Source organism: Electrophorus electricus, chromosome 17 (genome assembly GCF_013358815.1).
Source record: "Electrophorus electricus isolate fEleEle1 chromosome 17, fEleEle1.pri, whole genome shotgun sequence".
Lineage (NCBI taxonomy): Eukaryota > Metazoa > Chordata > Actinopteri > Gymnotiformes > Gymnotidae > Electrophorus > Electrophorus electricus.
The window spans coordinates 17,301,964-17,329,379 of NC_049551.1; the positions used below are offsets into that span (position 1 = coordinate 17,301,964).

Sequence of the window (27,416 nt, forward strand, 5' to 3'; positions counted from 1 at the left end):
ATTTTATGATGGAAGATAGTTGTCGCACCACCACACTAAAAATAATTCTTTTTTTTCGCTTATTTAAACACATCACTGTTCTTTTACAAATTATTCAAATTTTTGTTAGAACTTATATAATCAAGTAGGACTTTATTTGTTTGATTAGGAAATTTCCAACAAAGTGCAGTAAAATGACACTAAGCACTGGATAGCAAAATTATGCTTTAATTACATTAATTACATAACTATGTATACGTCACAGACATGAAGGCAGCTTTGTCTGGAAACAGAGAAGTTTGATTGGTTCACATCTGAATCCACTTTAAGAACTAGGCTATGATGTGGGTCGCTGCACAGTGCACAAAAGAAAGGTGAAGGAAGGTCAGCTTCAACCTCCACCAAGCTCAATATCACATTATTATTATTATTATTATTATTATTATTATTATTATTATTATTATTAAGAAAGGCATAGAATAGTTCTGAAAATGATACATTGGTGAAAAAAAATGTCTCAGTGCTCTGGACAGACATCAACTGATGATAATATGAATATGTAATTATCGTGGTTATAAATAGGTAAAATGGCAGACAAGAATGCACTGCTGTGTGTAGGTACACTGTTTGTGCCCCTTTGGTAAGCATGTTCTGAAGCTGGTCTACCTTTCACTTAATTAGTATACAGAATATTCTTATCTTTAGTTAAAACCTGTGTTCTCTGTGTAGATCACCAGAAAGGTTCTGGGAGCAGTTGTGAACCGTGTGAACAGATGTTAGTCTAGCAATAGCCAGCAGTGCTGTTTGATATTGGCAGTATCATGTTAAACTGTAAAAAAAACCAAACAAAAAAAAACCGGGGGGGGGGGGGGGGGTTAAAGCCACCAAGCATTTGTCACACATGCTCGTCACGAATCTGATATCATAAAGTATCTTTATTTACTCTGTGTTTTAATGTGTGTGTGTGTGTGTGTGTGCGTGCGTGCGTGTGCTTATAGCAGTATTGCCTTTGTTTGTCAAGCCCTCACTCTTGCTATAGTGTAATTGATATTCTTTCCTTGTTCTATCTTGTTAAGATTTCACAGGGCAAAGCCATATCTGCAGAAAAAGAGGAAAAGAACTGCCCTTAAGACACTGAGTCAATAAAACACACACTTTACCATGCCAAGAGGGAATAGACTGCACTACTACAGTTCAGAGGTGGGTAGGAGATGTAGGGCGTAGCAATCATTTGTACTTAATTAACAAAGGGTGTCATTATATTACTAGTTTCAAAGCATTTTGCTGTATCTAAGGGACTGCACCACAGCAGGAGCAGGAGAACTGCAGTAATATTACAAAGGACCTAGAAAGTTGTAATTTCCCCTTTGTTCTCCCCCTGTTGTAAATGGTACGCTCCATGCCGATGGCAAGAACATATCATGGGAATTATCCAGCAGAGAGAGACAGCAGGAGGGAGGTATAGAGAGAGAGAGAGAGAGAGAGAGAGAGAGTACTGGGGCTAGACTCAAGCTGCTGAGAAAAGAACAATAGATGTGCAGTCTTGATGAGCGTGACTGAAAGCCACTCTAGAGGTTTGGAGCCAGACAAGTGCTGTAGGGAGTGAGTACAGCGAGCTCTTTGTCAGAGGTGGTGAGAACAAAGGGAATCAGCTGACCAGGTAATGAGGAGGCAAATTAGAACCCATCAAAGCATTAAAACCTTGCAAGCAATATCGATTTTTATGCATACAATGAATTAGATCAGAACTCAGTTTTTAAAAAGGAAACAAGTGGAGCTTAAGACACATACAAAGGTTGGCTAGATGTGAGAAACTATTTACATCCTAGGGGATTAAAACAAAACACGGCTCACATGAAGACATCTATATTATCCATTGTGTGTGTGTGTGTGTGTTACGATCATTCATTTGAAGTGTCTGCATCTCTGCATGAGGCCAGTGCAGCAGGGAAGGGGTGTGTGCGGGGGGGGGGGGGGATAAGTCCGACTTATGCTCAGCAGCTCCCTGTTGCCCTGGAAACAGGTGCTGAGATTCTTAGCCTCCCCCCATCTTTCTCCTCACTATCGATGTCAGTGCCACCTCCCACAGTCTCCCCTCCCCCACGACCTGCCGCATCCCCCCATTTGCATCCACTGCAGTCATTTAACAATGTCATAGGCCAGAAGAACCAACTCCCCTGACTGCACCTCTCACTACCACCTCCCTCCCTGAGCTGACGAGCGCGCAGGCCACTGTATCAGGGTCAAGCAGCAGCCTGTTATTGATCCTGACGAGTGCGGCACGCCATGCGGCCCCTGTGACTCCGCAAGCTCTGGCTAATCGCTCGCCGTGGCCCTGGCCGGGGGGGTCTGTGTCGCTGTCGGCCCTTGTGCGCCCTTTCGCCGAAAGGAGACAGACAAAGAGGAATCTCACTGCCAAAAAGCAGCGCAAGCTACACCCCCTGACACCACCCCGCCCTCGAGTCCAGCATGCAGCTGTCATAGTCTCCTCTGGCCCAATGCGTGAGCTACATCGAACTGATGGATGTTCTGCTGCAGATGTATTTTTTGTTGCTGTTTGGTTTTTTTTGTTTGTTTTTTGTTTTTTTGAGGTTTTTTTTTTTTTTTTGGTAAAGAGATTTATCTCTGCTGCTGCCTAGGCTGCATCTCCATGCTGTATAGCACAGAAAAGTGAGATTCTTGGAACAGTACGCGCACGAGCTGAGGGGACAAGGAGCCCAACGTTTGAATGTTTGATTTCATTTTCTGGCCTTTTTAAGTCAACACTGTGTTTCAGAGGGGCCGCACTCCACATTCCATTGTAGTGAGTTCTCCCTGGCCTGGAGAGGAACATTCCTGGGAAGTGGCTGACCGACAATAACAGCAATGGGGGGGGGGGGGGGGGGGGGGGTGCTGGATAGGGAAGAGAGAGTTGCTCTCTCCCACCTTTGCCCAGTCAAACCAGTGATAGACAAACAGACAACACTGCAGCACTGAAATCACAGCTCCTGCATTAAAATGCAGAGTGGTTCTTTAATGGGAAAATAGGCGGACGAAAGTGACGTGAACCTGACATGATGCAAACTTTACGATGTCAGCCGTTTCTGTATAGTACAGCACATGGTAACAAAGTTCATATATCTAATGGCTCCATTACTGTTCTATCTGTAAAAAGTCAGCTCCAACACAGTTGGTGGTGGTATTATGGTGGCAGTGGCACTGCTGGTTGTGCCAGCCTGCAGGTAACACGAGGTGGCATAACACGGATGGACGCTAAGAGCCCCATCAGGTAGAGTGACGGAGATTGAAGCGGACATTCTGTCCCATTCCGTCATGCAGTGGCACTCCTGATTAGGCTGAAAATACGAAAGGCTTGGGAGAGTATGTCAGCAAGGATGGTTCCCTGCACGCTAACGAAGAGCGTCGTGATTCCTGTCAGATGTACGCCGAAATGAATCTTTGTTGTAGTAAATATTGTCAGGGTGTAACGTAACTCAGATCTCAGTTAAATGCTCAGGGTTAGTGAACAGAGCAGAGGGGCTTTTTTGACAACAGAGTAACAGACACATAAATCTGCAATAACCTTGATCTTAATCAGTCCACTGGCCTGAAGGGGTAGATAGAGGTCTAAATTTAGGCAAAAGTTGTTTAGAGCAGCAGAAATAGGACAAGCTTAAGACAAGACTCCAATCATGTGACAGGTCAGAAAGTGGAGAATCACTGCAGAAAATAAATCCCCTCTGCGACAAACCACGTGACTCAGACAGGGAGAGCCTTTCACATTCAAAGTGGACTGTTGTTCTGGTTGCTAGAGGTGATTCTCTATCAATGGCATCCTGCAGAGGAGGTCAGAGGACTTTGGTCATTCTTAACAGTGAATAAGGAGCAGGATTGCGTTAGTTAGCAAGGCAATATGCAGACAATGTTTGCAACATTAACACTGTTTGGGCAGTGGCAGAAAAGAGAAGCTTTATAATAACACTTTCAAAACACAAAATAGTGTGGATAATAAAAGTGCAATACTAAAGTACTTATATAGTATTCATTAACAACATATGCCTCTCTAATAATAAGCCCATGAAACTAAGTCATCAAAATAATTTGCGTTGCAGCGCCATCTGTCGGTCCAAAGAGGAGTGTAAATAGCTGCGCCTCAGGACCGCGACTTCAGGGCGCTGGTGCTTCCATTAATCTGAATTCAAGGGTCGGAATTTCTTCATCGTCTTTGAGGTTCAGTGGTAGACGTCTATGGACGTCCTCAGCAGGCTGATATTAAATACCAGTGTATGCACATTTACCAGGGCAGACGCGCTTATGAAACATTAAGGTAGATGTTAGAGAATCTATTCACATGGAAGATAAATGTGTATGACGATATGTGATTGTTCTTATTGCGGCTGCGGCAGCATTTAGAAATGTTTGTTTTACTCGACTGTATTTGATTAATGTATTCAAGATTTCTGTGCACTTTTTGATCATTTTTGGATCACTTAATTTTGCGTTTTTGCTAGTTTTTCTGTAAGTTGCTACCTATCCAGCTAACTTGTACAAATTCTTGTGTGGCAAAATATTCACCTTTGGTCCAACCCTCCACGTTTGTGACTCAAACCAATTCCTGGGTCCACTTTCACATTCGTTTTAGCTGCAGACACTCGGCTCTCCGAGTTTAGGCAGGGCTGAAACCGTAAGTAGCCGCACAAGCTCCTCTCATAACCTCCTGAATTTAGCGAGGCTCACGGCTACGTCCCAGATAGCTAGTGAGCTAAACCGAGTAGCACGAAGTTTAAAGTTATAGCCGCTATTAACGGTTATGAACAGTTATAGCAGTTGTACGATATCGAAAGCGTGATACCGGACTAGATCGTTACTCTACGAGTCTGTTTAAAACAAACGTCGACACGCATTTCTACGTCCGTTTCTCGTCTCAGTTCTCGGTCCGAAGTGTAAAATGCAGCTGGCAACAGAAACGGAAAACTTAGATGTGCAGTAACCTACGCATCAACTAAACAGCTAAACAAGCTAGCAGAAAACAAACAGTGCTGTAGATAGTTGTCTGTAGTTATCTGTAATTAGTTATCTGTGGTTAGTTATTTGTGGTTGTCTGTACTTAGTTATCAGTAGTTAGTTGTCTGTAGTTAGTTGTCTGTGTTTAGTTATCTGTAGTTAGTTGTCTGTATTTAGTTATCTGTAGTTAACTGTAGCTAGTTATAGTTATCTAGGTATCTGAGATAACACAATCATGACATGCAGTTGTAACAAACATGAATGCATTAGACCCAGTTGTGAATTAGATCATAATAGTGTATTGTGCACATTGTATGAGTAAAGAGTGAAAATGTAGGCAAAGATGTTTTAAGTGTCCTTTTTATTCTTGTATGATTTTATACATAAATCTGAATGAAATTAGTATTTTAACTTATTAAATATTATGTTTGATAATTTTGGTTTTTAACAATATATTTTCATGTTGCTTTTATACGTTAGTCTGTTTTAGTGCCACACTCTCAGCCAATGATGTAGGCTACACGATATGCAGCTAATAAGTTTTTTAAGGGCTGTCTTGCACCAACCTAAAGACACTGATACCTTTATTTTGAGACGGTCACAATCTCAATATGTTAAAGTGAAATTCAATTTCATGATTCCCAGTAGATGAATGCTTGAATTAACATTTCTAAAATTGGCCCATTCATCCTCTTCCCTGGTAGATGGCTCATAAAAATGACAGCTCACAAGTGAATGAATGTCTCAAGCAAGTGCACAAGGACAAGAGCGGCGAATCGGATTCAAGCCAGAGGTCGTCGACCAGCTCGTCGCCACATCAAAGGCACCATCACAACTCCAGGACGGAATCGGACAGCTCGGGGCCGCACCAGGATGCTGGCAGAAGACCGGCAGACATGTTTCCCTTCAAAGAGCTGAAGAAGGAGCCTGACTGCCACCTGCAACTAGATACATTGTTCCCCAGCCCATGCCACACTGTGCTTATAGATGTAAGGGTCCTCACTTTTGACGTTTTCTTCTCAAATCATATGAAAGGTCACGAGGTGAAGAGCCAGGATGAATTTATTTTTATTTATTTCAGAGCAAAAATACTTGTCTTGGGAATTTTTTTTCCCCGTGTAAGTATTACTTTGAAAACGTGACCAGCACGAGTTCAGGATGTGAGTTCAGGCACATGGACTGCTGTAACTTCGTCTCGCCCTTCGCTCTTTTTTTCTCGACAGACAGACCAGTTTCAGCGTGGCAGACTGGTTCCTTACAAGGGTCATCATGTTTGGGACAGTAACCATGTCAAACTACCTCTGCTTAACGTAAGCATGCAACCCTAGTTGAGGACCAGGTTGTAAAAATGTCTCTGCCTTTCTCATTATATGCCATAAGTAGCTATTATTCATTATCAGTATTCGTTACGTGTTCTGCATAGTTAAAGACCAGCATGGATTCACGCTGGAGTGTCGTACAAAAATCGCTGAAGAAACTGTCCTCAGGCGGTTCTAAAGTGAGAGACGTACAGGTATGATGATGAGTAATGTAAACCTGCATTCTCTTTGCCCTGTGAGAAACTGGGCTCAGATGTGAACACCAACGCACTGCTACACACACGCTTCCTCCTGTTGTTTCAGATGGCCATTAATTCCTACAATCAGAAACACAGCATGGAGTGGCCATTCGATGCCCTTTACAGCTATGTTACGGTCAGTGAGTTACCAGAATGCAAGGCCGCATCAATGATTGCCTATAGATATAATCACTTTAAATGTGTAACATGGGTGTCTTATATTATACTTTGTTTACCAGGATGTACAAAAAAAGGAGAACAATTTTTCCCTGGTGATCTCTAAAATGGCCCAGCTGGCCCTGGAACTTCCAGATCTCATCAAACATGTAAGTCCTCAACTATCTTCATGCTCTGCTTGAGTGTCTCCGGTTCATGCCAAACATTTTTATTTTCCTCCACCCTGTTTCTGTCCCCAAATAGGCCAGCCATGCACATACGAGACTCTGGCAATGTAGTCGTCTACGTTGCATCGTTTAGCCCCATCATTCAAGCCCTGTCGTTCTGTGTTGGTGCGTCCGTCTGTAGCCCATCCCTTTGCTGAAGCAGAACCACAGCCATGCCATAACGCTGTCCCAGGTACAGATCTCCTGCTTGCTGGCCAACGCCTTCTTCTGCACCTTCCCCCACCGCAACACCATGAAACATGGGAGCGAATACGCCAATTTTCCCACCATCAACTTCAGCAGGTCTGACGCGCCTTCTCGTGCCACTCGCAATACTTCATCCTTATAGTCCATGTGTTCTCACCGCTCACTTTGTACTCTCCTCTGCATACAGCAAAAGTATAAAACGCATTACAGGGTTTTCAGTGTGAATAAGCTGTTTGCATGCCTTACACATGCTTCTGTCCCTCGTGTTGCACGTACACACGCACAGGCTGTTTGGTGATGCAAGTAGGAGGAAGACTCAGAAGCTGAGGGCAATTTTCCACTACTTCAACACTGTAACAGGAAAAGGTAGTTGACTCACAAAAGCATCTTATAATGTAGGGTGTCTGCAATTCTCTTCCCTGTCTCATACGGTTCTCCATGTGGAACCAGGAGCTAGAGAGGAACTTCACAATAAAGTTATTTAATGATAATAACAAAAGACACATGTGCAGCTGTCAGTCATTAATGTCAAAACCAAACTGAGAAGAAAATGTGGCATTACTGTCTCCAGATAAAAGTTCAGTTTGTGGGTGGGCGTCCTTAGCCATCAACTCATTTGTCAAGTCTATTTGTATTTAAAAATAAAAACACCCTTCTTTAGTCAGCATTGGCGTTATCCTCATGTACAGACACGAAACCTGATGGACTAGTCACTTTTGAAAGGATCTGCATTGCACTGCCAGACCTCCCACAGTGGAAAAGGCAAGTGACTTTCCTTTGATTGGCGAGGCTGATGAAACCGCACAGTTCTGACAGAATGAGTTTGACTTTAGGCAAACCGAGACCCTGACCAACCTTCACGTCTCTCCGCAAGGCACCATTGAAGAGGAGGGCGCAGGCATGCTACAGGTTTGTTACTGATGCGACCAACGGACCATGAAACAGACTTACCTTAGGTTCACCTGGACTACAGATAGCTCATCAACTACTGAAACCAGTGTTTCTCCCCCTCTGCGCCCATGATGCCATTATAATCCCTTTCACATTGGCCAGGTTGACTTCGCCTGCAAATTTGTGGGTGGAGGGGTGCTGGGAGCAGGGTTGGTCCAGGAGGAGATTCGCTTCCTCATGAACCCGGAGCTGATTGTAGCTAGGCTCTTCACAGAGAAACTGGCTGACAACGAGTGCCTGAAGATCACGGGTAAGTTCCAAAACAGGGCTGCACGCACAAGTAGTCTTACCTGCTGTCTTAAACACCAGTAGGCTCACAAGTGCAGGCAAGCTACTTAGGAGCAGTAAGCCAGTTTCTGAATTCTTCCTTCACTGGTTCCTCAGGGATCCAGAGGTACAGCGTCTCCTACGGCTACAGCGACACCTTTGAATGGCAAGGCCCGTACGTAGATAACACCAAGAGGTAATCAGGCCTTTGACTACCACGCTTCACTTGAAATGCAACATGTTTCAGGAAAACTTCATTTGATGTGTACGAAGTGAAAAAGCAAGACAGAAGGTTGTTTGGCTCTGAAGGCCGGACCAAACACTCAAACCTCCCAGTCTTTGATGTGTTTAAATCAGAATTCATGGAATGATTCAACTACTTTCATTTACTCTTTCCCCTCCGTGTGCATTGTTCTTCATGGATGGACAAAGGCAGGTGGCGTTCAACTGTTCTGCCCCCTTTTCCTTACAGAGACGAGTGGAAACGGCGTTACTGTCAGATTGTGGCAATCGATGCTTTGAGCTTCAAGGACCCGAGGGAGCAGTACACCAAGGAGAACATCAGACGAGAGCTCAACAAGGTGAACCGTTTCTCTGAAACACTGAGCGCATCCCATCTTCTGTGACATGTCGGTCTTCTGCCCGACGTGGAAGGCTCCGTTCTCCAGCATTTGCGTGTTGTTGTTGTTGTTTTTTTTTTTAAAGGCCTATGTTGGCTTCCGGAGAAATCCCAACACTCCTGCTGACTACACCCCTGCCATTGCAACGGGAAACTGGGGATGTGGGGCTTTTAACGGAGACCCGAAGCTCAAAGGTGATTCCCAGCACCCAACCATACCGTGGAGAACACGTGTTTTTTTAACATAATGCTCATACAGTGTGGGGAGGTCCTGACTGTGAGGTTGGCCTGTGCAAGCCCTTATCCAGATGATGGCCGCAGCCGTGGCTCAGCGGGACTTGGCCTACTTCACCTTTGGAAACAAGGAGCAAGCGTTGGAGGTGCAGAAGATGTACAAGTACCTGAAGAACAACAGCATAACTGTGGGTGAGTACCACAACACCGCTGTCTCTCTCTCACACACACACACACACACACACACACACACACACACACACACACACACACACACACACACGTGTGTATAAGAACCCTCCTAAACATCTGACTGCGTGTGTTGGGGTAGTGCAGTAGTTTAAAACCAATAGACTGTGATGAAAATCTCTTCCCCCCCCCCCACAGGTAAATTATACCAGATACTGAACGACTATTGTAAGCACTTCAGTCAGCATCCACGGCAGCCAAGGGGCTTGTACGAGTACGTTACAGAGGCAGCAGGTGTTCACACTAGCCAACTGTAAAACAGATGAAGACACGCTGGAGTCCAGAGCACAGCGACAGAGATGCACTGTAATCAAAATCACAGAAATCAGAAAGAGAACAGGCTGCAACCTAAAATTATAGTCTTTGAACTAAAATATAAAAAAAATACAAAAACTCATTACAAAAACAGCATGCTTATTCCTTTAATAAAGCATCATCATGATTACATTTTTATAACTGGAAATTAAAGTCTTTCATTGTGAAAGTTGTGAACAGTTGTGAGCCAGTAAGGGCAAACAACTTGAATGAAGAGAATGCCTTTACTGAATGAAGGATTATGATAGTTTAGTAAGCAAATATCCCTTCTGTTTGTCCTGCAGAGATCAGCTGGGTGTGCAGCCTTATCTTGTATTGACAAATTACAAAAGAATAAAATATTTCATCTTATGGCATTTGCTTGAAGTTCTCCTGAACGTTTGCAGTGTTTTTGGCACTGAGGTCAGACATGCGCATCAGGAGGAGGTGAGGGTCCCCGTCATCCTCCCTCCTCTTCAGCACCTGAATTATTACCTGATCCACACTGGGGACCTGCTGGACTGCCGGCCTTGTTTCCAGATCACAGTGAAGCGTATAATCTAAAATCACTCTCTGCAAGCACAAAACCTTCATCATCATCTGCAGAATTGTCTGAATAAAAACACTGTCCATTGCTTTACGCCCTCGTGTGAAAGCTAGCCAGCTCATCCGCTGCACATCCTCAGAAGTTGGACGTGTCCTCCAGGCTAGAGATGAGAGCGCATCCGACCAGGTTTGGAAACCTTCCATTGTTTTTGTTTCTGTGCTTTGATATGTAAACAGTGATTTTAAAAGAAAGAACTGCCCCCAAACACATTAAAAGCATTGAAGTCTTCCAGAAACAGCGCAAGGTACCAAAGGGGCTTGTGCAGGGTTTGTCTGCTAGCATCGTTAAACTGCATGTTGCCAAATGTCTATCATACTTCATGGAACGTTGCAGCTATCAAAAATCGTAAACACATGCAGTCAGTGTCCACTGATACTGCCCATCTGGAACATCTGCTCTGCCTCCCCAATGTTCTTTAGACGAACTTGGGCCTCAGTATCAGAGGAGGCTTTGGGGAGGCAGCGTCCAGTGTGTTCCGGACGGCGGCGTCTTTAAGGCTAAAGGGATGTACCTTGTAGGGGGGGCACTGGGGCGTCTGGGGTAGAGGAAGTGTTTAGGGCTGGTCCTGGAAGGCGTCCAGGTTGAACGCTGTGTCCAGGAAACGCTTCAGCTCCACGAGGTGGGCCTTCTTGTTCCCAGTGGCCGGAGCGGCAGCTGGTTCACGTCCGGCATACCTAAGAACCAGAGCAAATGCACACACAGAAACGAGCTTTAGTAGGAATGCCGGGACTCGTGGGGATGCTGCAGAACAGATGAGGTGGGCTTTCATTTCTAACGATGGCCGCAGGGGTGACGGAGGCGTACCGCACGGGACGGGTGTGGTCGATGGTGCTGCAGATGCGTGGTCTGACGTAGTCGTAGTAGCCTTGGTTCTTGTGCTCCTCCTGGCTCCACACCAGGTCCGCCTGCTGGTACTTATCAAGCTCCGGCTTCACCAGGTCAAATGGGAAAGGGGAGAGCTGCCAACCAATCCAAACATGTCAAGGTGAACTTTTACGCAGTTTTGTCTATAAAACCAGAAGGTAATGTTTCTTAGGCTAAACAGACACGAATGTGTCGAGAGAGAGAGGCACCTGTTCAATGCGTGTGATGGCCACAGTCTCCTCCAGGCCTTTGGTTTTGCGCTCTTTGGCCAGGTCATAGTAAACCTTCCCTGTGCAAAAGACGATGCGCTTCACTCCAGCGGGATTGTGGGACGCCGTGCCCTCCTCTGGAATCAAACGCCTGAAGTATGTGCCTACATACATGTTCACCAAGTGTTAGCACAAAACTATGCAGGGCTGCACAGTTGGTATAAAAAACATTTTAGTGATTCTTAGTTCTTAATAAACAGTTGTGAACGCACATCCACAGAGCTCATACAGAAACGCGAGGGGTTAAGCAAAACATTCAAAGAACACTGAACAAGTAGAATAAAAGCACGGCAGTCCGGTGACAGAGGTTCAGATGAAAACTGCTGTTAGATCATGTCTGACTGGGATGTAGACACACGAAAGCCTGCATGTGCACCACGCCAGGCCATAACGTCTCTGTGGGCAACTCCAACTTACTCTTATCTAGAGCGAGTTACAGAGGATCTGCCAACTGCATACATGGAAACTGAAACAATTTACCTGGTAGCATATCGTCAAAGCTAGACATGGCCTCCGGGTGGCGTAATAGGGATTTGGACGTGAAGATTATGAGCTGTGAGGTGAGACAAGAAGTGAGAGACTGGAACTTGACTGTGTTTGAAATAAAATGTACAACATACACTGCCATTTCCAAAAAAACAAAAACAAAAAAAAACCCCTTTATGTTGGTGACTTCAGTCTGATTGGCTCCGTCTCAGGGTCATGTGACATGAGGTGCCTATTAAAGCCTATTAAAGCTCAGGGAACTCGCTGGGACAAACCCTCAAAGGCAGGTTGGTCAGGACCAGTGCTCATGTCAAACTAAATCTGGCGGACCTCTAAAGTCCCAGTTTACCAGGTGTGGGGGTTTGTGGTTAATAATCTGGGAAACTAAATGCGTGCTGAATAGGAGCTGCGGGAATGAGGGTTTGGGCTTCGTGGTTCCCACCGGCTTGCGAAAGGGCAGGAGGATCTGTCTCCTTAGCACATGGAAATAGTTCGCCGGACTGGAGCAGTTCACCACAATCCAGTTACAGTCGTACAGCTGCTGCATGGCCAAGTCACCCGTGAGGGTCTAAAACAGAGAAAGGGAGAGCCTCAGAGTGCACTCTGATCCACAGGACCCACTGCAGCAGGAAGCCTTGCAGGACTTACGGGACACACGTCAGGGTCGTCGTTGCACATCTGAAGGAAGCGCTCGGGACGAGCTGAAGAGTGTTCGGGACCCTGAAAGCATCAGGACACATTTTAAAGCGCAGGACGGATGCTGGGTAAGGTGAGAGGATGCAAGAGGAGAGACGGGACATACCATTCCCTCCAACCCATGGGGGAGCAGCAGGACGATGCCATTCTGGCGCACCCACTTGGTCTGGCCAGCGCAGATGAACTGGTCGATGATGCACTGGGCAGTGTTGTGGAAGTCTCCAAACTGCGCCTCCCAGAGTACCAGGGCATCGGGGCTCGCCATCGCAAAGCCAAGTTCAAAACCTACAACGTGGGGTTAAGGGGCAGAGGTTGACGAAGGGTCAGCAGGCGGCGCACCATCTGCGTCATCGCCTGGAGAGAGGGAAGACGGACAGGCACTGACCCAGCACGCCGTACTCAGACAGGGAACTGTTGCACACGGTGTACGGGGCCTGGTCCGGGGCAATGTGGTTCATGGGGATGCACGTCCTCTTGTCCACGTTCTGGTCATGCAGCACGTGGTGGCGGTGGCTGTGGGTGGGAGGGACAGTTTGAGACAAAGTCCACGGAGTTGGACAGGTGTCACCGCAGAGCCACGCTGAATCACATCTTGAATTGCAAAATTGCATCTGTTCTTAATCTGGAACACTAAGAGCATTTATGTCTTAGTGCAGACTGACGTACGTCATCTCTATGTCGTTAAATAAGAGCATATGATGATAATGACCTTGACATAAAAAAAAAAACACCACAACTCTCCAGAATCATCTGATCAGCAAGCAAATTCAGTGGTAATGAATCAGTCACAGCAGGGGTGATGAACACTGCAGTCACTCGTACTGATGGTTCAAATCACTCCTGTCCTCTCTATTTAAAGTACAGTCCATAAAAAGGTCTTATTTGTGCAAAAGAAATGTTAAAAAAGCAAAACACTTATAAGTGATAGAACACTTTCACTATCCTATTATGCAGTTCTCAGCGTCTCTTATGGTTTTAAAAGGTTCTGCTGAATTTGTGTTGTCACGGCGACTCTTCCGTGCTGTACGTTATAGCGATCGGGGTGTGTGTGAGGTTGAGCGGTTTCCTCCCTCGTGGGCGAGAGGGGCTGAGAACCTGAAGGTGCCGCGCTCCACGTCCTGCCCGCTGAGACGCACGTGGACGCCCTGTTTCAGCAGCGATCCGAAGGCCATGTACTCTCCCAGAGCCCAGTCTGCGGCCCGCCTCGCCACCAGGGCCCCCCTGCCCCGCAGGACCCGCGTCAGACCTCGGAGAGACGAGACGCGTTAAAGCCAGCAGAGACTACCCCCACCCCACCCTTACTCAGGACAGGAGAACATGTGAGAGCTGTTTCTAGCCTCTAGATTACACTACTGCTACGTGTTCCTGGCTGCCTGCCATGCGGTCGCCAAGTAAACCTCAGTGGGTTTCAAACAGCAGCCAGTGTGTGATCATCTGGCGCTCATTTCACTTGCACACTTTGCACTGATGACAGTCTTGCTGCTGATGTTTACAGCCCTCAGGAGTCTAAATTGCAGCATCTCAACGACCTCTTGAAGCATTTCTGTCCCTCTTGGCCACTTTATCCACCTACACGGAGGCGTACAGGTAGCTGGGGAGATGTTTTTTCAGATAGCTCCTTCACTCTGTAATAGTGCTCCAGTGAAAATAGGGAACTCAAGCTCAATTTTTTATTCTGATTAAATACTTGCTTGTTTAACGCCCCAATTGCTTGTTATTTCTAAAATGCACCTTATAACAAACATTGCTTAAATTTTTGCCATGTAAACACTGAGGTTGTGCATGAACTTCAGCGCACCTCCATGGATGGTGAAGTCCTTGACAGGCACGGATGATGCCACTCCGCCAATGTGGGCGAGCTCCTCCTCCTCCACCCCCGTGGACTGGCAGCTCATGCTCTTCGGCTGGCCGTCCAGAGTGAAGAAACCTGCCCGCCACACGAGATTGTTCCTGGGTCAAAGGCATGGGGAGCATGACACGCGGGCCCTCCGCAGCCTGGCTGGCATCACCGAGCGTGAGGCCCAGAGCTCATCTGCTGCCAGCCAGGAGAGTCCCCGGCACAATCACCTCAGCACCCACCACCACATCACTGTGCAGTCTGAACAACCGTCTGCCATCCAAAAACATTAAACCCACTCAGCCATGAGATTCGTCAGGGCCTGGAGTGGCTAATGCAGACAGAAAAGCGACAGTCTGTTAATGTTTTTTAAACTTATTTCACCTGTATTAGAGTTGCCAGTGAGCACAGGTACAAGGTAGCATTTCATCTCATGCATTCATTCATTCATCTTTGTAACTGTGTGGTTGGAGGTGTCTGTACCAGGCCAGGGCGAGTCAAGCCAGTGTTTGATGTGAAGGATTTTCTCGTCTTTGGAGCGAGCATAAGCTTCCTCACAGATCTTGTCGTATTTGGCGATCTCTTCCTGAAGGCACACATTTCCAGAAGCGTTAACGTGCGTGCAGGGAGCCATGGTGCCCCGTTGGTCCCGGTGGGGCGTTCGGGACTCACCTCGTACTCCTGTCTGCTGACGGCTCCTTCCGCCATCAGCTTCTCCGCGTACTTCTGCAGCACGGCCTTCTGCTGCTTGATCTGCTTGTACATCAGCGGCTGCGTGAACATGGGCTCGTCCATCTCGTTGTGGCCGTTCTTCCGGTAACACACCTGCAACACCAGCCAATCACGCCGCCTGTCACGTTTGGGAAGGAACACCCGCGACCAGAACCAAAGCGGCTCAGAGCAGCTGCCTGGGGCTCACTCACCAGGTCCACCACCACGTCTTTGTGGAAGGTGGCCCGCCACTCGGCGGCAACGTTGCACACATATACAACAGCCTCGGGGTTGTCGGTGTTCACGTGGAAGATGGGAGCGTTGACCACCCGGGCCACGTCCGTGGGGTAGGGGGAGGAGCGGGCCACGCGTGGGTCCGTGGTGAAGCCGATCTGAGAGGAGACAGCAGGCGTGGCTGGAGTAAATGCTCAACCATCTCCGACATCAGGATAAAACAACGAACCAAAATATTAAAGGCCTTTTTTTAAAGAAATGGGTCACAGGGACTTTACTGTACAAGAGGAGGCAAAAACACAGAAGAGTGAAAGTGATCTGTGGAGCTGAAGGTTTTCTATAATACACAGTGTGTCTCTGTGTGTGTGTGTGTGTGTGTGTGTGTGTGTGTGTGTTGAGGGGGTTGTTTGAGTAAGGTGAGGGAGCTGAACCTGGTTGTTGACGACCACATGCACCGTGCCGTGAGTCGTGTAGGAGGGAAGGTCGCTCAAATGGAAGGTTTCGTACACGATGCCCTGACCTGCGAATGCAGCGTCACCATGAAGCAGAACAGACATCACCTGGGAGGGGAGGGGCAGTGCAAAACGAGCTCATACAGGTGGTGTGGAAACCAAGTGAGCAAATCAAGCACAACAGTGTTACTGAGCATGCAAACTGCACCCATTCTCCAGGGATGCTGTAGTCTCTGATACGGTGCATCAAGCTACAACTAATTTAATAGCAAAAGGTCAAGTCCCGGTCACACAAAGTGTGTGTGTGTGTGTGTGTGTGTGTGTGTGTGTGTGTGTGTGTGTGAGAATGTGCACGCTTCAAAACATCTCAAGTCTCAAGCGTGACTTTACAGCTTGCAGTAACACAGGAATGTAAAATATCTCTGTGTAGGGCTTATCTACTTAGTTTACACACACCCACACACCTCATCTAGAGAAAGGCAGCTCTATATCTTCACCACAATCTACAGGGCAATAGAAGCTAAAGTGAAACGACCTTCATGAGTGAGGTCACCTGAGAATTCTACTGCTGAATTCTATGGTTTCACTACCAGCAAGTTTCATATCCCTGATAGTAGTTCAGCAAAACTCAAATTTCTATTCAAGTAACTAGTTAAGGCTAGCATCTATGTATCTATGTAAGTACCTAGACTCAATTTTGTTCCAAAACACTAAACACACACTCAATGAAACAACATGTAGCACCAATTACTGATATTCCTGAACTGGGGCCTTCTGAAACCATGTTAGAGCTTTTCTGGCAAAGATACAACATGCCTGCTTCAGCTCGCTACCAGGGGTAACGGGCTCCTCGATCTGATCCGAGAGGACAGTGAGCCCGGAGCTCAACTTAACAGCGCTTTACGCCTGTGCCCAGTGGAGAGGACCTGTCACGTTAAGAGCTTAAATATGTGAGTTCTATAACCCGTGAGTGAAATTCTGAGTCTTGAGTGCGGACCCTATTGCCTTGAGTGTCTCCGCAGTAGAACTGCTCAGCCTTGGTCTTGCCCTGCACCACAGGGTCAACGGCCTCCAAGTGAGAGGGGTTGGCCACCAGCGACAGGGTGATGTTGCGGTCGGTCACGCGGTTGATCCGCCTGTGATACATCCCCAGATGGTACTTCACGTCTCCGGATCCCTGGCAGGGAGACGCGAAAGTGAAACAGAACAAGGAGCAAAGGGTGGGGGAGGATGGGACAAAGCTGAGAATGAGATCGACCTGGTTTACATTCCACAAATGCCAATTACCGGGACATACGCAGTCTACAGAATCTAAAGTATGTCACTATGAAAACAATCCAGAGGACACAGGCATGGTACTGGACATGCTACAGCATTAGAGAAATTTGGAGGTTTTGTTGATATAAATCCTACTGCACGGGGCTGATCTAAAACCAGCTCAGACCTGCCCCACTGCAGGTAGGACTGTTTTAGGGTTGACTGCCAACCTCATCTGCAGCCTCCAGCTTGGGGTCAAACTGACAGAAGATCTGCTCCAGTTCTTTACGAATGACATTAGCCAGCACATTAAGGCGACCTCTGTTGGGAAGAGGGTACAGGAGGTCAGACACAGGTACTGGGAGCCAGATGCCATCAGGCGTCACTTAAACCGTCGAAAGCGTTCAAGCCAGCGCAAGCGAGGAGACGAACCTGTGGGACATGCCCAAGATGACGCTGTCCACGCCATTCTCACTGGACTTGTCAATGATGGTCTTCAGTGCTGGTATGAGCGATTCACAACCCTCTAATCCAAATCGCTTTTCTGATGACCACTTCCTGTGCAGGAACTCCTCAAACCTGTTCAGAAGCACAGGCTGTTGAGTACAGCCCACGAAATGGCACAAACCCAAATCATACCACACACACAGAGCACCACAGAACTGGAGCCAGACTAGCTGAAAAGGACGACTCCCAGCAACCGGCTGGACTGACCTGGTGGCACGGACCATGCGGGCTAGCAACGTCCTTTTCTCCTCCAGGGTGAACTGCATGACACCAGGCTTCTCAAACTTCTGCCTGATCCACTGGCACTGGTCCAGGTTGTTGATAAACATGAACTCCACACCAATGTGCTGACAGTATGCCATCTGCAGGCAGGGAGCAGCACTTCTGGAAACCACATGCTACCAGGATGTGGGAAGACTTCTGATCGTCCAGCGCTAACCAAATGAGCTCATAACCATAACAGAAACCCACAACGAAGACAACGCCACAGGACTGAGATAACAAGAGGGTATCGTTTACAGTCATTTTACTGTCTGGGTGAACCAATCGTGTAAACAGGTGTCTGGGTATAAGGGGGTTTAAGGGACACGGGGTGTGTACCTCGAGGCGGCGGATGATCTCCCGGAGAGGCAAGGCGGCCTTGCTGCCTCCGATGAAGGTTGTTTTAGGGAGTCGGAACACCTTGTCCAGGTGTGACTCGGTTAGGCCATAAAAACCTGCCAGAGAGAAAACATGCACAACCGGGGAAGGCGAGGGGGTGTAGAACGGACAAGCATGGCCAACACAAACACAAAGGAGAGAAAATTCTGTTAGAACAGGAAAGCAGTGTTTGGGGGGAAAAAATCTTAAGTGCATCGATTAGGAAACGGCATTGACAAACGATTGGAAAAACACACATGGGCAGAACGAGTGTAAGAGGTTGACCAAGGACGTGAAAGAACAGCAGGATATTAGAGAGGAGCAGAGAGGAACATGTGCAAGTAGTTAAAAAGACGATGGGGTGAGGGGGGGAAAGGAGAACTAGAAGCTGATCGGCCAAATACAGGGTGACGACCACACATGCTCAAAACACAAAATACATGTTCAAGGGGATCATAAGCAACTGAGGCTTAATTTTGAAGTCTGTTTTTCAGCTTATAAATGACACAGACACTATTGCAAAAATGTTTCTACTGCATAAAGCAGACAGTGTGACAGGCCAATAACTGACTTGCAGAAACACATACCAAGACCTGTGGGTGGAGCGTCGCTCGCAAAACAGCCTGTACTGAGCATTACTCACGACATGACAAGATACTAAATGTGTGACATCACTTTTCTGCCTTGGTTTTCGATAAAACATTATAAAACACTGTTTTGCTGATGCAGTACATCTTTCAAACTTGTTAAATCTCAGAGAAACAAACCACTGTGATCTGCACCATGTGTCATGAAGATGTCTTTACGCATACGTAATGCATGCCTTACTGCCCAACCTTACAAATGCTTGCAGGTTGAAACTACAGAAGCATCAGTTTTGAGAGTAAACGTCAGGGACTTTAGCTCCATCACACACGTGACACAGGGTGCCATGATGACCCCTGACCTGCAGGCCAGCATTACCACCCACATTCAAACTGATTTGGAAAAAAAACTAAAGAAAAGGAAAGACTCGTGCCAAAAACTGGGCCAAGCAGAGCGTTAGTCAAAGCAAAGGGTTACACTAAACACGCAACACAATAGTACAACACGACCTCGTATGCAAGCGGTTTCAAACTCATACTGAAGACTGTACAGTAAATCTTTCGGGTACACAGCTAGACTGCACACTCTAGCTTCATTTGAGGGTTGGGCAGCTGGCTGTTTGCAAAGGGGTTTGTGTTTAATAAGTCATGAGCAGCAGATACATAACTACTGAAGTTAGGACTAGCCATGTTACCCGACTCACACCAGGTAGGTCACACAACTGACCTTTAAAAACTGTTAGACATGTGGAGTAAAAAGAGAATCTTTGTTTGGCGCTTTGGTAGTAGCTCCACCAATACAACACAATTCCATACATTTATTAAACAAAAAGAGTTTAACTCAATCTATATATTTGTCCTTGACAGTATTAGAATTTGAGTATAATAAAAGTACTGATTGTCACGGAACGCTCGCCTCCCGCGACTCACGTGGTTTGGCCAGCCACGTGCAGTAGGAGGACTTTCGTTTGTGGCCACGCCTGCACACACCTGGGTCTGCCCAAAGCCTCGGAGGCAAACCGCCTCTGGGACGCTCCTAGAGCGACGGAGGAGAGGAGGACCGTAAGGGGCGGTAGCACGTCTGGAACCGGGGCGGACGTGCACCCCCGTGTGTCCGTTGAGGCCACAGACACGTCAAGGCGCCTGCGGGGACGACGGGCGCCACGTCACAGCGTCTTATGTTTGTGTGAAGGCGCTATTGTGTGTTTGTGCTTGCGCCTTTTGTTTGCACAGGTGCAAAGTCTGTTGGAGCGCACAGGACTGTCCCGAGAGAGGCAGGGAAGCTGCCTTTCTCCCTCTTGCTGCGAGGTCTCCCTTGCTGGCACCTGGTCTGCGTGGTACTGGGTGGGCGCCAGTCACTGCCGTGCTGTGTGTTTTTTCTACGTGTACACGCCGCCTGGAGGTGTATTTGTAATACGTGCGAGTGCCGCTGTCATTTATGTAATAAATGTTCGTCCCTGTCGAGGAAGTCTGTGCGTCCTGCAGTAAATATCATTGTTCCTAAATGGCTTGTAACTAGGGATGGGTATAATGAATCCATTTTTACGTTGCATGCTTGCTTGGTGTCATTTAGACAGCCATTCTTAAGGCTACACTTTGAAACAAACCTGGTTAATGGTGTACTTTGACTAATAAGACTACTTTTGAAATCAAAATTTGTTCAGTCCTGTAAAAAAGTGGACAATTCCAACATCCAGCCCCAGTTACCACTGAAAATACAGAAGCCTGAAAGTAGCCTGATCTACTTCAGAGACTGAGCTGAGATGAAAATTCCTCGTAAGCAGGTATGGTCCCACAGTTCAGCGCTGGTGCGTTTCTGGTACACACGCAGCCCTTTCCCCAGACTCAGCATGTCGCTGTGTTGCACCAGACGTGCTTCAGCTGCAGACACCCACCTGTGCAGCCTGCTGTGGTTTGACTGCAGATCCCAACGTTCTGCACACAGGCTGAGTCAGGAGCTCGAGAAAGCAGCTTCCGCCCCCAGCCCCCGCTTACACGCTACGGAGCGCGGACTCCGGCCTGGACCGTGGACGGAGAAACAGCACACACGGAGATTACAGATAACGGGCATGCTGAAATAAAAAAATAAATAAAAAAAAAGACAGCAGAAGCAGAAATGGAATAACGTCAGAAGCTACATGGATGCGATTAGGACTGAAGCCTGCTGACAGACCAAGACATTCAAATCTCTTATGCCAATTTAAAAAACACGATCCGTTTAGAAGGGTCAGGATCACTTAAATCAAACACAAGTCACATTTCACAAGGGAAAAAAGAGCACAAACAGCTACTGTCTTGATGTTGTAAGAGCAGCAAAGTGTCACGAACAGCACAGATACGCCACCTGTTCATCCACGCTTGTGAAAAATCATGTCACTGCATCACTCATGGACCACTGAACAATAGCTTCTCTCATTATCTTTATCGCAGCCTCTCGTGTGGGTGTGAGAGAGAAAACTCAACGGGAATGACAATAGCATGGCACAAAGTGAGCAAGAGGCAGCCAGTCACAGCAGGGAACATGCAATGGTGTGGGCTCGAACAGCGACGTGGCAGCCTGTGGAAGTTTCCAGAAGAAGGGAGAGGGAGGACTCAGTGTGACGGCAGAGGAGAAACATGCTTGGAGCTGAAGAGCATGACAACAGAAGCTGATACTGCTCCAGGTCACGAGGACGGCTTCCAATGGGTAAACACACAGCGGGCCAACTCCAGTCAGAATGGCAAGAGGCATGGGCACTGGCTACCGGAAGTGCCACTCACGTTTGAGCCCATGTTTGAGCCCCCCCCCCCCAGGGCCAGGGCGGCCATTCGCTCAGCTTCTGAATGGGCCATCTTACATTTACCCATTGCAAGCAACCATTGGTGGGGTCACAGCATGCACGTTAGGGGCCAGGGCGCCGCGATCTCGGTGCGGAGGCGGAGAAGACACTGGCGTGGAAGAGGGCGGGGCATATAGAATTAAACATCCCAAAGGAATCTCCCTTCACGACAGGGATAGTTTACCTCACCAAGTTTATCAGAAGACGTGATAATGTCTGTGGGGACGCATGAATCGAGATCGGCGTCCATAATCCCCAAGGGGTCCAGCTGGGCAATGTGGTGCCCACGTATCTGTAGGAATGCAGGATTTCAGGGGAGACAGAGGGAGAGAGACAGAGTCAAAGAAAGAAAGAAGAGAGAGAAACAGGACAGAAGGAGCCATAGCAAGAAGAGAGAAGGCAGTAGCCCAAAGGCAGGGGGAACCTCACGGAGGTGTATGAGCAAAACACACTGCACTGCACGAGCAATCCTCACCGACTTGATGGAGCCCCATTGTAACTGGGGCTTGGTCAAAATTTACACAACTGATGACCAGTGGGTTGAGTTTGGCCACGTGGTGACCCCTCACCTGCAGACAAGGCAACAGCACTCAAAAGACCAAGCACACGTAGCACTGAGCTCTGCAGCACACTGCTCCCATGTACCTGAGCTCACTCTGCTAACATTAACTGGTAGCTGTTTCATGTTAGATTTTATATACAGATATATCTGCCATGCTGTATATCAGTATGGGGAAGCACAGTGCAATTCTTATTGGCTGACACTGTTACATATTTTTGTTTTGAAACCTTCACTGCACACACTGTGATTCCATTGCACTTTAAATCAGAAACATGCGCCACGCTGTATTAATATTTCAGAAACACATTCACCCATTTGCACGAGTCGACATTCAATGGAAACATACAAATGCGCTGAGGGTGGTCAGGTGCCTGTGTGCTCTGGTGTGGGACAGCCCTACCTGGTACGCCCGGATGAGGGTCTGCACAGCCAGGTGGTCCTCCACCAGCTTCTCCACGCTGGGCTGAGGCAGAGCAGAGAGGCTCACGCCCAGGGCAGACGGACTCTGGTAGGCCGTGCCCAGGGTGGCACCTGCGTTGGCATGGCGGAAAAAGCTGTCCCAAGACTGGAGGGCCAGACGGAAACCCAAAAAAGAAAGAAAAATGAAGACAACAATAAACTGATATCACAAACCTAAATATATGCCAAAAGGGTTCAAGGTACAAGGCTGTTGTGAGACGCTATGATGACAAGCCTCATCAGCTGCCTTTAAACGCTGACAGGGCATCTCACATGGATGATTGTGTCAGGGCACAAGGTTGTCTTACCAGCCCTTCAGTCAGCCTGACAGGAGCGCAACACAGCAGGGTTACGCAAGCTGGGCCATCGAAGTTACAAAACCAGCTACAACTGCAACCCTAGTCTGATTGGCTTAGAGTCTACGAGCAAGCCATGAAGAATCAAACGACCTCCAGCACGTTTTAAAAACAAATTAAACAAAAACAAAACAAAACAATAAAACTACGCATTCACGTAGCCAAACCTTGGTCGGTCGATACAAACTAAGTGATGTCATTGTCTGGTGAAAGCTCTGCTGGATTCTGCAGCATTACACAGCCTGGCGGGTTAAACGTGTGCTGGTGGGTGTGGTGCTGAAGGAGGCCGTGTGCCTGCCATGCCAACACATGCCCACACCAGTGCAGACTGCCAGTCTGGCGGCCTGCGTGACATCAGGGCCCGTTGCCCAACCGCAGCTCCATACGATTGTGCTCACGTTTGCCCCCGCGCCAAAGAGTGAATACACCGCCTTCCAAAAGGAATTAGAGAGAGAACAGGGACACAAGACCGACATGATCTGCGCAATGATTTGTATGTTTGACCCCATGTATCCTCTTACAAATGGAGCATCTGCATATTTTAGGAATTTACTTTAGGAATTTTTGCATTTAACCAACTTTAGGTCGCAAGGCTGAAGTAATTTCCCCTCCACATAAAGGAGACAACTACAGAAACCAGCCAATGACTGGAGGCCAGTCATTTTCTCTCAGCGAACCAAATAAATCACCAAAAACGTGACAGTTCAGAGTTTATGGACACATTTCTTTTTGCCTTCTGGCCACAAAAACAACCAAAGTTATACAATCAGACATCACCGAAGTGCAACTGGAACTTATTAACACGGCATTCGCCCTGTCTTGGTCTGGTGCCATGTGCACACTGACACTAGGCAGATACTGGCCAATGAATGTGGTTCATGCGCATGTATGTTAAGGCAGTGTTTTCCCATAATGCCCTGCAGAACGAGATATTTCAAAAGAACCATGGCTTCCTCTTGTGACAGTCAGCTTTACAAGTATTCCAACTGCGACATTTTCACTGTTCTGACTCCACATCCCTGTTTTCTGCCCACTGGGGCTCATACGCTGATTTCCATTGAAATGCAATTAGAACCATTTCACATTTAATATATAAAGCAAATTTTTATATTTTAAATGTACAATTTTTTTTGGTTTGTAACCTTTTGAAAAATCAAAAAACACAGAGCGGTAAAGTCATTCACTAACATCACTGAGAATAAAGGAATCAGAGGAAAGCTGACCAGATGAGCCAAACAGGAAGTACTGAACCCTCCTCCCATGCTCTGAGCCCAGCTCAACAGCTCAGGGCCGTGTATTCAGCAGCTTCTGATTTATTTGTTGAGCTGCGCTTTTCCCTGGGAGACTGTGGGCTTACGGCAGAAGCCTGTTCTAGCCTGTCCTGCTGCACTGGAAGCTGTGTAACATCCAGTCTTCCATCCATAAGACGTAATGGAGGAAGTGAGCTGGGCACTTATCCACAGTTCAATCCATTATTTTCCTTGTGGTGGCCAAAAAAGCCAAAGGGACAGAATGGCCACCAAAGTTAAAGACGTTATATTCTGTTTTTTTAATGCAGCAATGTTTGGGCTATGCAGTGGTATTCACTGACAAGTCATTCAAAAATGTTTCTCAGCATACAGTGTTAGCTGAGCTTAAACCCATTTCTCTTTCTTCATTACCAAATGTCAAAGTTGCAGATTCTTATCTGACAAGGCAGAATGGCACAAAAAAATGTCGAGAATTAGAAACCCACATTAAGGACTCCAGTAAATGAGATTTTACTTTTCCTTTCGGAATCTTCAAGCATTAGATTCCGAGCTGGAAGCAGACCAGCCAGACCAGTCAGGCCCGTCAGGCCCTGCTGTTGTGTTGGCAGTCTTACCTCATGCACGCTCTTGGGGTTCTCCAGCCATGCGCAGTACATCTCCTCCACATAGCTGGAGCTACTGCCACTGAGGAAGGGCTTGGTGGAGACGGGTGCCGCGTAGCACCTGATTAGCTGAAACGTCCTTTGGGCCGAGCCCACTGCCAGCCTCTGGCGGGAAGCGCTCCGGGCATGCTTGGGAGGCGTGAGTGGGCAGAGCCGCACAGCGCAGGTCCTTAAACGGTACATCTGTAGAGTCTCCCCCTTGCCGCTCCGGAACGGAAGCTTCGATAAGGTTGTCCTCGGAGAAAAGTGATCAGAGCCCTTCTTTCTCACGCACGTGTCTTCCTGGGATTAGCGCTTCCACCAGCTGTGAGAAGGCCTAAAAACACCAAAGCTCACACATTTAACATTACAGGTGTGGCAGAAGTACAGCCGTACAAAGGGAGGGGTTCCCTAATAGCAAAACCCCTTAAAACAGCAGTCAAACATGTGAGGAAGGTCTTCCAAACACGTTAGAAATTAAGTAGAGAATAGTAGCTACCAATTCAAATCCGTCAAAGAAGGAGAGATTTCCGTCTGCACAGAGAGAACATTCATCATGGAAAAGGAGTGGATCAGTATGGTTTCTGACCTACCTTCCTGTACTCTGTACAACTGATTCCCAGTGATGTATCTTAACGCAGGCTCTTCTGTAGATGGCATTACCGAGAGTATCTCTACTAAGCGCTGTATAACACAGGACTCTGCTGTTCCTGGTATTTTCAGCTACAGTATGAGAAAGCCAGCTTGGTAATTAACGCATGGAGCCCGTATCTCAGTATGTGATGGACGCATCTCGATCGATCGTGCACCGTTAACCTCCAGAGCCAAACTTTTTAAAAACTAGCCGTGTCCAGAAAAACACGCACCACAGCCTCCCTGCTTATCAGCAGTTATAAGAGCTGCAGCTACAGAGAGCAAACTAGGAGTCCCCAATCGGATGAATATTTAGCGGCATTTCTCACGTTACGTTCATACTATTTAAACAGAAATGGTCATTATAGTAACCGCAGCCCAAATCTCTGGATAAATAAGGAGACAACAGTCTGAGCTTGACTGACAGCCGGTTAGTTGGTCAGAAGTTCAGACGATAATACGAGCCAGGCAGACCATTTGGTCCCATTAAATAATTATCCAGTTAGCTAGGCTACAACTAAGACTGAAACGTACTGCTAGACAGCTCAAACATTAACGGGCAGCTACCGAGCCGACGGTTAGAAAGCTAACCGGCTAACTATCTGAAGAAGCGCAATTAGGGACTGCTCGTGGGACAAAAGATTCCTGCGCGAGCTACTGCTTTAGTGCAGATCTTTCACGAGCGGTTTCCGTCACTCACGCGAGATCACGCGCCTACCTTGTTATTATAGTGACGATCACGGTTACCGGCGTGTGCGCCGTGAACGCGGACTAGGCGCCGTTAAGTTAGCGCGATAACGTTAGGAAACGCGCGTATTTACTAGTTAGTGAGTACGGTCCTGCTGGAATGGAGTTAAGAAAACTGGATAATTACCTCCGATCCGCCCTGAGTGAGATGATGTGTCGTTTAATGTCATTTAAAATGAGCGCCCGTTTGAGCGAAGAGTGCTGGTTGCGCTCCCGAGCCGCCGTCACCGTGCGCTCGTGGCTACAGAGGTCGGGGCCTTGCGTCATGAGGGAGTGTGACGTCAGCACACGCGCCGTCCAAAGTAACCACGTTAATCACGTGCAGGCGTGTCCTCTGACAAAGGTTTTTACGGGCGTCATCCGCAGTCCTGTCATTTCAGTTTCTTTTACCACAGTATTACAGGTCTGATTGCAACATTATGTATCGCCGTGGTCCAATTATGCTATAAAAGTAAGTATTGTTTGGTTCTTTAACAAAAGAAGTTTAACAAAAAAATTGCGCAGTCAGGTTTGTCTTCTTTCCCAAATACGCAGTGCTCCTGAAGGTAGTGACACCAGCCCTATACAATATTCATCACTATCAGATAAAGCTGGTGAGGGCAGCAGTGACCTGGAAGTCTTTGGCCGTCATTTGCACATTACAAACTACTGCTCAGCATAAGTCAATTCTTTGCTCATAGCAAATATTAAAAATAAATGAGTCAGTCAGAAACTGTCCAGTGTAATTAAGCACACAAGCAGACCCACAAGGTCTCGTTAAAACAAGTCATGAAGTAATTATGTGGGCCATTTCGCTAGATTTGTGCAGACAGCTCTCAGGCACTGTGGACAGCAGTGCCCATTTTTTGCCTTGTTTGAAATGGAATTCACCTTTGTCATTATCCTTATCACTTACCACCACCCCCACACACCATTGTTATTTCATTCAGATCTGTGAAGGCAGTGCATTTACATAGACTAGATGAGTTGCAGGGTGTATAATTCCATTAGTCCCCAGAGGGAAAGATAACTACTCATGTTTGCATTCTTCTTTTTATTGTTAACATATTGATAACATCTTAACACATCTGCTTAAGTTGTAA

At 47.1% G+C, this 27,416-nt stretch overlaps 2 protein-coding genes across 10 annotated transcripts; one reads left to right on the forward strand and one right to left on the reverse strand.

The window, feature by feature from the left end:
* Nucleotides 1-1,098: 1,098 nt before the first annotated feature.
* pargl (poly (ADP-ribose) glycohydrolase, like) lies at nt 1,099-10,096 on the forward strand. 3 transcript variants are annotated; one of them, XM_027020042.2, is made up of 16 exons: nt 1,099-1,179; nt 5,667-5,951; nt 6,186-6,272; nt 6,386-6,475; nt 6,585-6,656; nt 6,760-6,846; nt 7,046-7,206; nt 7,397-7,476; nt 7,800-7,872; nt 7,944-8,019; nt 8,164-8,311; nt 8,446-8,524; nt 8,801-8,909; nt 9,034-9,142; nt 9,245-9,373; nt 9,569-10,096. In XM_027020042.2, the coding sequence occupies exons 1-16, from the start codon at nt 1,141-1,143 to the stop codon at nt 9,685-9,687; spliced, it is 1,743 nt and encodes a 580-aa protein (XP_026875843.2). In that variant the 5' UTR covers nt 1,099-1,140; the 3' UTR covers nt 9,688-10,096. The 3 variants fall into 3 exon arrangements, with proteins under 3 accessions (XP_026875843.2, XP_026875861.2, XP_026875852.2); XM_027020060.2 differs by lacking the exon at nt 1,099-1,179 and adding an exon at nt 4,140-4,285; XM_027020051.2 differs by lacking the exon at nt 1,099-1,179 and adding an exon at nt 4,561-4,642.
* ogdhb (oxoglutarate dehydrogenase b) lies at nt 7,209-26,562 on the reverse strand. Of its 7 annotated transcripts, none has more exons than XM_035535380.1 (24): nt 25,548-26,217; nt 24,928-25,291; nt 22,649-22,813; nt 21,876-21,978; nt 18,245-18,360; nt 17,852-18,006; nt 17,570-17,716; nt 17,368-17,458; nt 16,878-17,057; nt 15,860-15,988; nt 15,407-15,586; nt 15,156-15,308; nt 14,967-15,069; nt 14,445-14,573; nt 13,742-13,892; nt 13,032-13,159; nt 12,753-12,931; nt 12,599-12,670; nt 12,393-12,518; nt 11,945-12,017; nt 11,405-11,568; nt 11,136-11,290; nt 10,843-11,005; nt 7,209-7,287 (listed from the first exon to the last, which is right to left on the reverse strand). In XM_035535380.1, exons 2-23 carry the CDS (start codon nt 25,156-25,158, stop codon nt 10,885-10,887), a joined length of 3,051 nt encoding a protein of 1,016 aa, XP_035391273.1. In that variant the 5' UTR covers nt 25,159-25,291; nt 25,548-26,217; the 3' UTR covers nt 7,209-7,287; nt 10,843-10,884. The 7 variants fall into 7 exon arrangements, with proteins under 7 accessions (XP_035391273.1, XP_035391271.1, XP_035391272.1 ...); XM_035535378.1 differs by lacking the exon at nt 7,209-7,287 and adding an exon at nt 26,462-26,562 and having other exon boundaries at nt 9,837-11,005; nt 25,548-25,601; XM_035535379.1 differs by lacking the exon at nt 7,209-7,287 and adding an exon at nt 9,837-10,490.
* Between the last annotated feature and the right edge of the window lie 854 nt (nt 26,563-27,416).

What these genes read in the sequence shown, in the direction of transcription:
- pargl (XM_027020042.2), top strand. Translation starts at nt 1,141, where the DNA reads ATGCCAAGAGGGAATAGACTGCACTACTACAGTTCAGAG. An exon ending in GCCACACTGTGCTTATAGAT is followed by an intron (nt 5,952 to 6,185) that starts GTAAGGGTCCTC and finishes TTTTCTCGACAG; the next exon opens with ACAGACCAGTTTCAGCGTGG. An exon ending in CGAGTGCCTGAAGATCACGG is followed by an intron (nt 8,312 to 8,445) that starts GTAAGTTCCAAA and finishes CTGGTTCCTCAG; the next exon opens with GGATCCAGAGGTACAGCGTC.
- ogdhb (XM_035535380.1), bottom strand. Translation starts at nt 25,158, where the DNA reads ATGTACCGTTTAAGGACCTGCGCTGTGCGGCTCTGCCCACTCACGCCT. An exon ending in ACCCCAAGAGCGTGCATGAG is followed by an intron (nt 22,814 to 24,927) that starts GTAAGACTGCCA and finishes CTGGCCCTCCAG; the next exon opens with TCTTGGGACAGCTTTTTCCG. An exon ending in ACGACCCTGACGTGTGTCCC is followed by an intron (nt 12,519 to 12,598) that starts GTAAGTCCTGCA and finishes TCTCTGTTTTAG; the next exon opens with ACCCTCACGGGTGACTTGGC.